We start from the raw sequence: 13,228 nt of genomic DNA on the forward strand, positions 1-13,228 counted from the left end.
AAGAGCATTCCAAATTTCAATGAGAAGGTCATAGACTATTTTGCAGAACTAAAGGATAGAAGAATTGACTTAAAATATAAAAATATTTAAAGTAAGTTTCGTTTTAATAAATTTACAATTTATTATACTATAAATATTCCTATCTATATATCAGTCAATAACCTGTTCATACCATTTTTCCTATATTTTTTAAAAGATTTACTCTAAAAAAAGACAAATTTAATTTTCGGAAAACTAGGGTAAATAGTATTGAGTTTTATCTAAGTCTGTATTTTTTATCTAAAATATAAATGCTAAAAGATCTTTTAAATACTTTAAAAAATCAACAGTTTGAAGTTTTCAAACCAAAATGACCCCCCTGAAGATTGACCCACGAGCCGCCGCTGTTACGTAGGTCAAAATTTTTGACGTAAGAGAACTGTCAAAACATTAGATTGTGACTTTTCATTATTGCCGTGTTTATAATAAACATAGCAATAATGAAAAGTCACATTCTAATGTTTTGACAGTTCTCTTACGTCAAAAATTTTGACCTACGTAATAACGTTTTTGTAGTAAAAATACTATAACTAATATTGTGTTTACTTTTCAAGTTATATTGTGTTAAATATGTTATAACATATTATATATAGTTATATTATTATATTAAATATAGTTAAATGTAAATACACATTATAACTATATGAAATATGTCCACCGACAATAGCCATTTTCTACTAGATTCACTGACAGTAGGTACTTTATGCTTATAATTTTTCAGAAAGGAATAGAACTTGGATTGACTATTTCTTGTTGTATTTTTACAATAAAATAAATAAGAATTTGGTAATAGTAGGCAACCAATTATTCAGCCTAGGTTTACACAGCATTTAGGTATTTTTGTAAATTATTATAATTTAAATCTCGAGTAGTTGCTAATTATATTTTTTACTAAAAAAATAAAAAAGGTCGTAGAAAAAGTATAGTATTCTACTTGCACGTAATGGCTATTACTCACTCTGATGAATTACGAGACTCGCCTACGGCTCGTGTCGCAAACTTCATCATCGTGAGTAATAGCCATTATTACATGCTCGTTAAATAATATACTATTACTCGCTAATAGTAACTCGAAAATTATTTTAATTCCACTGTCCCATATATTTATATAAATATGTAACAACCAATATTTTATACAATTTCTATATAAAATACAAAAGTCACAGTACCAATTTCGCCGATAGTAATTTTCCTAGAACTTAATAGATAAATACTTAATCCGCTTAACAATGGGAGCGAACTAGGTTATGGTTTTCGGAGCGAACTAGTATGTAATTAAGAGGGTTTTTTGACCTTGGGAGCGAACTAGTGTGCTCCGATTTAGAGCAGTGTATTAAATACCGGCCAATCAAATTTTGACTGGTCTGACAGTATATTATATTTATTATGACAGACAAATAATAAAATAAATAAACAAACAACAAATAGCTCATTACATGTTAATTCATAAATTGTAATAATTATTAAGGTCTAAATTTTGACATTATTTTGAATTCCTACATTTTATAAAGAGTATATAAATGATAGTTTTTACATAAAATAGGGTTGTTGTTATTATTTTTAATATCATCAAGAAATAAAACAAACGACTTAACTGAACAATATATTAAAGTAAGAATTGTTTTAAAACTGTTGTCCTGCTTACGTTCAAATGGTTCGCTATGGCAGATAGTGACCAAACATCTTCTAATTTCGTTACAATTCTTGCTTTTAGTTCTTTTGCTAGCATGTGGAGCCATTTTTTGAGGTTGAATAGAATAAGTTATCTGACAAATTTTAAGATTTGGCAGTGACAGTGACAGTATGTAAATAACAAATTTTGTCCTTCAAAATACACTGCTCAATTTTCTACAAAATACGCTTTAAGAGTCGTATCAGTTTTTTAGGAACCAGCTGTACATAGTATGTATATACATGTCCGTATTGTTGTACGGAGCGGAGGCATGGACACTATTAAAAAACTTGAAGGATTTGAGATGTGGTTTTGTAGAAGAATGCTGATAATATCATGGACAGCAAGGATCACAAACAAGGAAGTCCTAGGAAGAATGAAGAAGGAACCGGAGATTGTGTTTACTACCAAACGACTAAAATTGCAGCATCTGCGACACGTTATGAGAAATCAGCACCGCTACTCCCTGCTGCAGTCCATATTGCAAGGTAAAGTCAAAGGTAAGCGAGGACCCCGTAGAAGAAGAATATCACGGATGTGAAATTTGAGAACATGGTTAAATAAAACCTTAATGGAACTGTTTCGAGCTGCAGCGAGCAAGGTTATGATTGCCAATATGATTTTCAACATCCGAAAGGGATAGGAACCAGAAGAAGAAGAATATGAATCTTTTGTTGTCAAAAATCTTAATATTAGTGCCAGTCTATCTTGCGGTAAAATTGCATTTTTCATGACAGTATCGTGTCTTAATATTTTACATGCAATCTATGTTAATAAAAAATATTCAAAATCAATAGACGACATCCAAGTTTTTATATTGGCCACTAATTTGCTGAGATTTTAGTTCCACAAGTAAACTAGATCTTTTCTGATACAAATCAGTTTTCCACCATCGACGCACCGAACTTTATTTCCGGTCTTCAGTTAGTAAATACATACAAATAAAAGCAGTAAACTACTTGCTGCAACGACCTCTATATTCGGCTGTTCGTAGCAACTGAGTGGAAACCAAGATTCGTTAAACGATTCGTGAGGACGTTCGTGTGACGTCCACACTATTGATGCTAAATTATACATAATCTTACATTACACGTTACACGTGTCCGGACCCGGCTTTAAACGACTACAAAGACTGCAATGAACTTTTCTGACAACCTTCTTTTTGACAAATCTAGAGTAATACTCACCCGCACTGTCTTTCCTGCGACTTGATGTTCCCGCAAACAAATCGTCATCACTGGAATTGTCATCAAACAAAGATTTCGATTTTTTAGTCTTAGAAATTTGTTCTTTTACTAAAGAAACTTCTTTTGGTTTGGTTTTATTCGAGCTTTTGAAAAGATCTTCATCCGAATCGTCGTCCGAATCGAATATACTAGGTTTAGTACTGCTGCTGTGTTTCTGGAGCATCGGTTTTATACTTTCTTTTGAACTGCTGTTTTTATTAGTAGTTTCTGTTTTTGATAACTCCTTTGGAGGATCGAAAATACTTTGATTACTGGAGAATTTCTCCAGGGCATCTGACTTTGTAGATACGTTTGGTTGATTTATCGGACCGAATAAGTCATCGACATCACTGGTATTTTTATTTTGAAAGACAGGCTTTTCAAAAGGAGTCCCAGAAGAGAATATATCATCATCATCATCAGTACTCATATATTTTTGTTGTTTGGATTCTGTATTATCTACTGAAGCAAATAAACCATCATCATTATTTTGATTTGGTGATGTATACATTGTGTCCTCTTTGGGAGGACTTTTAGAATCTAAGAACCCATCTAATTCTTTTGGAGAACTTGCTGAACCAAAAATATTGGTCAATTTGTCTTGTTGTTCTGGAGTTGTAATGTTTGCAGCAGGTTTAGTAACATTTTCCGTTAATGACGTATTTGTAGCTGGAATTGGACTAGATGGCGCCTTCGAGAAGTTCGTAGTCGGTTCTAAAGCAAAGCAAAAGCAATAACATGTTAAAGTAAGAGCACTAACTATCAGACTATTCGAAATTAGCACATTCCGAGTGAGTGAGTAATGCACTACACGCCATCAGGAATGTCGCGATGTTTCGATCGGTATAAATATCTAAATCTTGTTATACAAAGTGGGCCTACGAAAACAGTCCACCTCGATAGTTGGCAGTATTTATTAGATTTTAAGGAAATGAGGAAACAGGTCGATATTTGTTCTAAGGGGACACATTTTTACGATACATACATCTATCATTTGTCAATTCTCTTCCTTCAACTTCCCCAATTAGTCCTGTCGCCAGGGGAGGTACAACGGCCTCCTTTATTCAGATGGACTTACCCAAGTTTTTTTATGTATTTTGATCCGTAGAACACGGATTTTTTGGGTAACAGTTGATCCGAATGTCCATAAGATTGTTATAAACAAAGAACCTGAGGAATTACATAACAGCGATTTCTCGCATAACAAAACATTTTTTTGTATTTTTTGGGTTATTCTAAGCAAAAAATGTTCTGACGAGTTTTTTCGTAGGATGCATAGTTTTCGAGATAAACGGGATTGAACTTTAAAGAAAATCGAAAAATTGCAATTATTGAACCCGAATAACTTTTGATTAAAAAAGAAAATAGCAATTCCTCTTACCGCATTGGAAAGTTCAAGTCAAATTATATCGGTTATAATTATTTACATTGCTAAAAATTTATTTTTTTATTGTTAAACGAAGCTATAAACACATAGTGTTTGAGTGATGTTTTCAATGATCTCCCGTTTAAAATCGAACGAGTGGGTGGAGTAGGTACAAGTGCAAGCGCGGCAATTTCTACGTAGCATGCATTAAAACGCATGTTTTAACATTGTTACATAACATTTTTGCTTAGAATGACCCAAAAAATACAAAAAAATGTTTTGTTTTGCTAGAAATCGCTATGTAATTCCTCAAGTTCTTTGTTTATAACAATCTTATCGACATCCGGATCAACTGTTACCTAAAAAATTCGTGTTCTACTGGTCAAAATACATAAAAAAAACTTGGGAAGTCCATCTAAATAAAGGAGGCCGTTGTACCCCCCTGGCGACAGGACTAAATCCCATGTTTTTAAATGGCACAACAGTAGAAAGGCCTTTGGATGGAGTATTCAGACATAATGATTGTCCACGATTTTTCTTCGATATTTTCACCGTCTTTGCAAAAAAGTCTTAATTCATTTAAAGTACAACACTTCTTAAAAATGAAACGTAACGCCTATGGTTTGCTAATATGTCATCTTTTCTGTCGCATCAAAAGTGAATTAAAACCGGAGTAACCTAATTGAGTCCCAGAATTTATAATCCATCTTTCCAATAGCCGAGTTGAGTCCCTAAGATGGGTAAATTGAGTCCCGTGCCTACCTGGGGCTTAGTCGGTGTACGTAATGTTTTCTAGGAATGAGAAAACAATAATTTATTTTATAACATATAATTTTATTACAAAAATGCAATCCTAAAATATTTACAGTAAACAATATAACCACATTTACATGCTAAATATGTGCTAAGTAAGGTATTTAAATGCCAGTCTATGTACCTATATGTATGTTTTTTTCTATTTGGCAATAAGAAGAAAATCAAAGGTATATAATGATCTTCTTTTAGATCATGGATGGAGAACATTTGCATAAAAAACTTTGAGCAATATTCAAAAGTTCAATTGCTGTTGTAATAAAACAATAATTTCGTTTTTGTATGTCGTTTACCATTAGAAAATCCTCCTTTTTGTTGGTATTCACTGGAAATGTTTTAATGTTCATGAGTTTCTTCCATACTTTTTGGCAATTTAGGCAAAAGAGATCGTCGGGCGTTATACATATTTTTCTGACCAATTCCACATCTTTGGTAGCCAAGGTACTAATATTGCCATTTCGTAATTCCTCATGCAAAATTTTCATATCCCCCATTTTCATAGGTCGTTCACTGATATCTTCTACGGTCTTTCACTTCAAGGAGTTACTAACATTTGACGATTGAGTACGTCTTCGTTTAATTAACTATGATTGTGGTCATCCATAATTTCCGTCACTACGTTGTCCCCTTGGGTTTTTAAAAATGCTTTACATTTTTCTTTCGTCTGCGCACAACAAATCCAACGCTTGCCGTCATTTTTTAAATAATTTTGAAAACGATGTTTGAAGCCATTCAACACAATCAATTATTGTTTTTCTTTTTCACTAAGAACGATTTTCATTGGCAATCAACTTAACACTGTATCGTATACAGATAGATCGCACTATATACTAAATATTTTGTGGTATACGTATTACTTTTTATTTGATTACCATAAATGCATAACCAATAAAATACTTACAAATTAAAAAGCTATTAAAAGGTAATTAGAAGGATTACGATGCCCGGGACTCAATTCGACCATTTAAATATTTTGACACTTCTTAATTCAGGTATACGGGACTCAATTTACCAATGCCCATTAAGACAAATACTGCAAAAGCAATAAATTAATTGTAATGTAACGAAAATTAAATAAATTGGAACTTATGATACATTAAACAATTTATTTAAATTAATATCGAATTAATTAATTAGATTCATAAGGAAACATTTCCTGTAGCTGGCTGTATACCATTAATTACAAAAATTGAAGAAAAAATCTTCTGTGTAAAAGGTATATTTATTTAAAACCCCAATAAAGGGCTACATTAAAAGACAAAACGTTTTCGCTCTAAAGAGAGCATCATCAGTGTCCTAAGCAAGCTCTATATGCTAAGCCACCAAAAATACATGGGTTAAAACCCTTAAAATGCCGACCAAAAGCCTTACATTGGCATATTATATATCAAACCCTGGCGATGGGTGAAATTTAAACAAGATATACCTCAAAGCATCATATGACTATACCACGTTTATGTGGATGGTTGAGTTTATTTCTCTATCTTCACAAAGAGGAACAAAGAGGTCTTCTCTTTGTGAAGACAGAGAAATCAACTCAACCACCCACATAAACGTGGTATAGTCATATGATGCTTTGAGGTATATCTTGTTTAAATTTCACCCATCGCCAGGGTTTGATATATAATATGCCAATGTAAGACTTTTGGTCGGCATTTTAAGGGTTTTAACCCATGTATTTTTGGTGGCTTAGCATGTAGAGCTTGCTTAGAACACTGATGATGCTCTCTTTAGAGCGAAAACGTTCTGTCTTTTAATGTAGCCCTTTATTGGGGTTTTAAATAAATATACCTTTTACACAGAAGATTTTTTCTTAAATTTTTGTAATTAATTAGATGTTCAAAATGGTATCCATGACAGAAAAATGACATATTAGCAAACCAGTTTCAAGAGGTGATGTACTTTAAATGAATTAAGACTCTTTTTGCAAAGACGGTGCAAATATCGAAAAAAAAAAATCGTGGACAACCGTTACAGTCGGAAAAATGAAAGATTACCCATGAACGAACATATAAAACACGCTGTATTTTTCTGTCACCGTGTCACAAAAAAAATTGGCCAACGGAAGTACATGTAATACTTATACAAGCTGTTCTTATAGTACTGGTACCAGTTCATTATTTTCTGGAACATAGAAAAGATGTGTTTAATAAGATCGCCCATGGGTACTCTTTCATTTTTCCTACTATATGTTTGAATACTCCACCTTTCTAATGATGTGCTGCACATGGTATATATCCTATTTAAAAACAAGAGGTTGGGGAAGTGGAAAGGATAGGGGTTGACAAATGACACATGTATGTATCGTAAAAATGTGTCCCCTTTAGGACAAAAATCGACCTGTTTCCTCATTTACTTAAAATCCAATAAATACTTCCAAATATCTAGGTGGACTATAATGGATTTCATTGACCCACCCTGTATATAAAGCCGCTTTTCTATTATTAGGGAGTAGTTAGAAGTACTTTAGATTTAATGTTAGAGACGTAGAGAGTTATAAGTGAAGCAGAAAGGAACCCAAGTTGGAGATCAAAAAGTAAAGTGGTGGAAGTTAAAGAAGAAAACATCTGATAAAGTGCTTCCTAGGGACAAAGAAACTTGGTGGTGGAACAATAAAGTACAACAGAAGATTAGGGAAAAAAGAGGGAAAAGAGGGAAAAAAGAGGCATGGCATGTCTAAAAGAGAGGATGATAAGGACACATAAATACAAGGTAGAAGAGAGGGAAGCAAAGCGCGCAGTAGCTACCGCTAAGGAAAGATCGTCTGCAAAGCTATATGAAAAGTTGAAAACAAAAGGGAATGAAAAGGTTATACAGCAATTCAGCATTGTTAAATTAAGGGACAAGTCATCAAAAGACTTGACTGGCGTGCGGCATAATAAACGTGCTGATGGAAGAGTGTTAACATCCCATGTTGAAATAAAGAAAATATTGTATGAGTACTTTATAAAATTGCTAAATGAAGAACATCGCGGGAGAGACAGAGGATGCGGATGAGAATGAGAATGAGAATGAAATACCAGGGATAACGAGAGATCAGGTTGTCGAGGCTTTAAATAGGATATAGAATGGTAAGGCAGAAGGACCTAATGGAACCTGTGGAGGTTTGGAAGGCTCTAAGAGAGGAAGGGATTGATGTTTTCTGGCAAATGATGAGTAGAATATATGAGGAAGAAAGAGTGCCACATGCATGGAGGGAGAGCGTGATGGTAACTTTTTGGACTTCATTCTGCCGATACAACACTTCATCTATGGCGTTTCTGTGATGCTTTTGATTTCATTCCACAGACTTATCGTCCTCTATTGCATTTTTGTGACACTACTAACTTCATTCTCCCAAATCTTGCTTCAATCTCAAATTTTACTTTTTCCTCTTGGAGATCTGGAATAGTAAATTGTGCATATATGGGAATATTTGAAAGTCACGGGAGGCTAAATCTGGCCAATGGGATGAATGTTCCAAAAATTCATATTCAGAATGTGTCAATCTTTCATTTAACAACAGTTTCCGTGGGTTTACTGGTTAGTGAAAGGTTTTTCCTTGTACACCTTGCTCTTCTTGTGTTTGTTAGTTTAATGGGACTAGCTATTTCCCAATAATTACAACCAGCTGAAGAACACTTTGCAATTGCAAAACAACTGACACTTCACTTTGGCAATATGGACCCATCTATGAACATTCTGTGTTACCGCCGAGTTAATTTTGCTGACATAGCACCATCTACTTCCTTTTTATGATTTTACTGAGTTTATTTTGTCGACGTCGTCTTTGAGATTTGAAAGAAATGATCTAAGAAAGCGCGAAATCTGCTGTTACCTGCTGGGGATCCAGACAAATTATTTAAAGCCTGTGAGAGTGACGATTACGACTGAGTTACTCAGTTTAATAGATTTTGGAAGAAACAATTTGTGCATTATATGAATTGAGTTATTTATGCATTTAAAAAAAATACAGGAATATATACTTACCGATAGTTTTTTCTTGCTGCGAAGACACATTTTCTAATTCGTCCACACTATCGAAAGATATATCTATCGCCGATTTGCGCAACGCTTCTTTCCGTCCTCTTCTGGTTGAAGGTCTTCTCTTTACTGGAATTCGAACTCTTTCCTAGAAAAAATATTGAAATAAATATTGTAACAAATATGTCTGTAAGACGCCGCTGATAGAAGAATAAAGTACCCTTGAATACACGTCCTTGAATAACGACCAAACACGTCGAAAAGAATAAAGAGATGGGTCAGTAGATAGTGACAAGAAGGTATAATATAAGGTTCGCTTCCTTGACATTCAGTCAGTTTTTATGTTTGCAGCGATACCTAAAGAATAATACTCAAAAAGTATTTAAATTAACGAATAAAATTGTGCACCTTAAACGACAAATTGAGCAATTACTTAATCTAACCTAACCTATCCTACAAAAACAAGATAAAATAAAAAAAAACAGGAAAATAGACTGCTCATAAAATCCTTTTGAACGTAATTTTTTTTGTGTATCTGTGATTTTAAAAGCTTTGAAAGGAGTTGAGGTTGTAACTAGATTCAGAACATTACATAAAATAGTCCCACCTGCACTCTACTGTCCCGGTCACCTAGTTGTACCTCTTTTTCTGCTCTAAGGGAATGACTCAGTAGTTCTGACAGCCTAGATCAGAGCTAGACTCTGTTTTGCATAGGCTGTACATTTTGAATGACAAATTCTTCCTTCTGTACGCTCTGTGGAAAAGATCTAGGAGCTAATAGAGAAGAACGAAAAGATTGGAAGAGAAAAATCATGGAGATTCCAGAAAATGTTTGGCAAATATTTTTTTTTAAATATTAAATAATAGCAATAAAGAAAGACAAAATAGCAAATACTGAGAATTGTTTCAATAATAAATGAGAATTTTTAAAACAAAAAGTTTGTCTCTGGTTCCTGGTTGAGTGGAAGTCTGCGACCACTCTTAACATTCAAGTGATTCTGCCGCCTTAACCTGAACGCTGAGATAGTGAAGACTGCGGGAGAAAAGGTTCTGTTGTGTTTAAATGCGATTTTCCGTTCACTTCAACAGTTTTCAACTTGATTTAGTTGCTTACTATTCTTAGAATGATTAAATGAAGTACGTGGCATCTTTTGCTATTTATCATTTGCCCATACGAATTTTCTATTGTCGAAAGCACTGCTGGAAGTCAGATTCTCGAGAACCTTCATCACGTTTGCTTTCACTGCTTCCTCACTGTCAATTATTGTCCCCTTAATTTGACCTTAGGAAATAGAAAAGTCACAAGGAAACAGGTCGGGAGAAAACAGCGAGTAGTGCAACATTTCGTAAAGAATGCCTTCACTGATAAGGTAGTATGTGTCGGCGCATCGTCTTAGCTAATCTTTCAGGACTTGCTCTTGAGGACTTGCACAAATCTCAGGTCTTCGTCCTCTGACTTGTTGCCACACATCGTAAAAGTGATCATCAAAGATGGTTTCACCTGTCTCCTTCCCCACAGGCAAAAATCCAAGGCGTCCAGATAAGGTTTCCCTCCGCTCACACGTCAAAGATGCATAATATCAAAGGCAGCGACGATTGAAAACTAATTTTAACCTAGAAATAATATTTTCATGCACAGAAAATATATTTAACGGTGTAACGGTGAATTTGTACACAATTATATACCTACTTTATACCCATAAAGTGTCAAATAGACAATAAAATTATAAAATTATATGAATAATAAATGAGAAGATTAATTTACGCTTAGTCTCATAAGATTATCACTACTTCACTTTTACTAATTTATTAAAAACAAGCTGAAAATGTTCACCTTATTAAACGCTCGTTATTATCACAACGAAAACTTTGTTTATTTACGTATTTAAATTCATAAGATGGAAAATTGCTATTATGAAAAGTTGTTTAGAAAAACTATGTTTTAATGTGCAATTATATCATTCTAATTTAAATGTTGTGAAGTATAAAGATACTTTACTCTTGATCGAAATTCATATTTTTTTATATACCTCGTATAAAATTAATAAAATATAATATATGATGGTTGTATCTTAAATCTTAGATCATGAAGAGCTTTTCATGAAGAATAACTTTTTTCGTCGTCAAATTAAAAATAAGAGTTATAAATGAAAACGATGTTGGTATCAGTAATTTGAGAAAAATCTTCAAATATTTTTTTTTCATTAGAAGGATGTAATTGCATATATTAAAACATAATTTTTTATTCCAAAAAACATTTCATAACAACAATTTTCAATATTGTGAAATAAATAAAGATACATACTTTACTCTTTAGTGAAATTCATATTGTTTGACCTACCTCGTTACAACATAGATACAATTTGATATCTGATGGTTGAATCATAGGTTTTAGGCCATGCAGAACTTTTTATGAAGAATAATTTTTTTCGTAAAATTAAAAATAAAAAAGTTTCCCATAATATATGTGCAACTTAAGTGACACCCTGTATATAACCTATACATAAATATAATGTGCATAATACATAATATCATTGGGTAGACAGCTTAAATAAAAAAATAGTGAGCAGTCATTTAACATTACATAAACATTAATAATATAATTTATTTATTTGACATTTCAATTTTGTGTTGACGTTTATTGTGTAGGCAGAAATGAAATATTTGAATAATGATTGTGTCACAATATTAACTTTGAGGTCGGTTATCTCTAAGATGGTTAGATATACCTAAATGCCGTTTTCAGATTTGGATTCAGCAGACAAAACTACATAGGAATCCATCGCTAGATCGGCTCTAAGTGTTGCAAGGGCGACGACGCACGAAGGAACGAACAGACTTTGCGAATTTATAAACGAAAAGTTTTCGTTGAAAATACATTACCTTAGTAATACTTTCCAGGATATTCACGTTATCAGGTTCATCGAAATTAACAGGTTTTTCCTCGTCCTTGGGTGGTGAATATTTATAGCTAAAAGTCTTCGTTGCAGGTTCACTTATAACATCTTTAGAATCACTTATATCCTCGTCTGAAGGCGACTCCAAGCTTTGGGATTTTCGTAAACTGGAAATTTTTGGCTGCGACTGACCAGGCAGCAAGGCTTTCACGTTTATATTAAGATTCTGTTTTAGTTTTCCAGGTATCACTAAAATCAATTATAAAAATAATATACAGTGCGGTGGAATAAGTGTTGCCCCCCCCCCTGTTAACTTGTTTATTGTAAGAATATAAGCAAAACGCTCGGACAGGTCGATTTTTAAACTAACCATAGTATATTATAGCATCAACGTTTCGAACTTTACGCGATCCCTCTTCAGGTGACAGGCATAACTTTGATTTTTTTTAAATGGTAAAGTACATCATGTGATACCTCATTTAACAGCTTTTAAAATACTGATTTCAAAAATGTATAATACTTTAATCCTTTTTGAGATCGCAGGCCCAAAATTTCGGTCGAACTCTTTTTAAACGCATTTATTTTTTTCGAATTCTGAGAAAACTAATAAGTATTTTTGAAAAATTTAAACGCAGAATGAAAGATTAGAATATTACCGAGGGCTGACAGTCCCTTAGAATAAACAAAAAGTTTCTTTTGAATGATATATTTGAAATTAAAAATCACACTAAATTTTCTCTTTTTTCCACCACTGTGACTTATTAAAATAAACATAGGAGTTCTCAGGGACTTTGGACCATCGAGAATACTGTAATATTTCATTCTGCGTTTAAATTTTTCAAAAATATTTATTGGTTTTTTCAGGATTCGAAAAAAAATAATTGCATTTAGAAAGAATTCGACCGAAATTTTTCGCCTACGCTCTTAAACAGGATTAAAGTATTATACATTTTTGAACTCAGTATTTTAAAAGCTTTTAAATGAGGTGTCACATGATGTACTTTCCCATTTAAAAAAATCAAAGTTATGGCTTTCACCTGAAGAGGCATCGCGTAAAGTTCTAAACGTTGATGCTATAATATACTATGGTTAGTTCAAAAATCGATCTATCCGAGCGTTTTGCTTATATTCTTAAAATAAACAAGTTAACAGGGGGGGGCAACACTTATTCCACCGCACTGTATAAACAAAGAAACACACATAATATAAACATATAAACACTATATAAACAATATAAACAACTCACACAGTG

The 13,228-nt window shown here is 33.1% G+C and overlaps 1 protein-coding gene across 2 annotated transcripts in view; it reads right to left on the minus strand.

Annotated features, from left to right (window-relative positions):
* Positions 1-13,228, minus strand: part of LOC114335879 (WASH complex subunit 2C) — a 136,242-nt gene that overhangs the window by 10,430 nt on the left and 112,584 nt on the right. For both annotated transcript variants that reach the window (XM_028286169.2, XM_028286168.2), the window contains 3 exons: positions 11,963-12,225; positions 9,086-9,227; positions 2,899-3,651 (listed from right to left, as the gene is read on the minus strand). In XM_028286169.2, the coding sequence (XP_028141970.2) occupies positions 2,899-3,651; positions 9,086-9,227; positions 11,963-12,225 (1,158 nt within the window). The remainder of the gene's footprint in view (positions 1-2,898; positions 3,652-9,085; positions 9,228-11,962; positions 12,226-13,228) is intronic.

This window comes from Diabrotica virgifera, chromosome 4, assembly GCF_917563875.1.
Source record: "Diabrotica virgifera virgifera chromosome 4, PGI_DIABVI_V3a".
NCBI classification, from domain to species: domain Eukaryota; kingdom Metazoa; phylum Arthropoda; class Insecta; order Coleoptera; family Chrysomelidae; genus Diabrotica; species Diabrotica virgifera.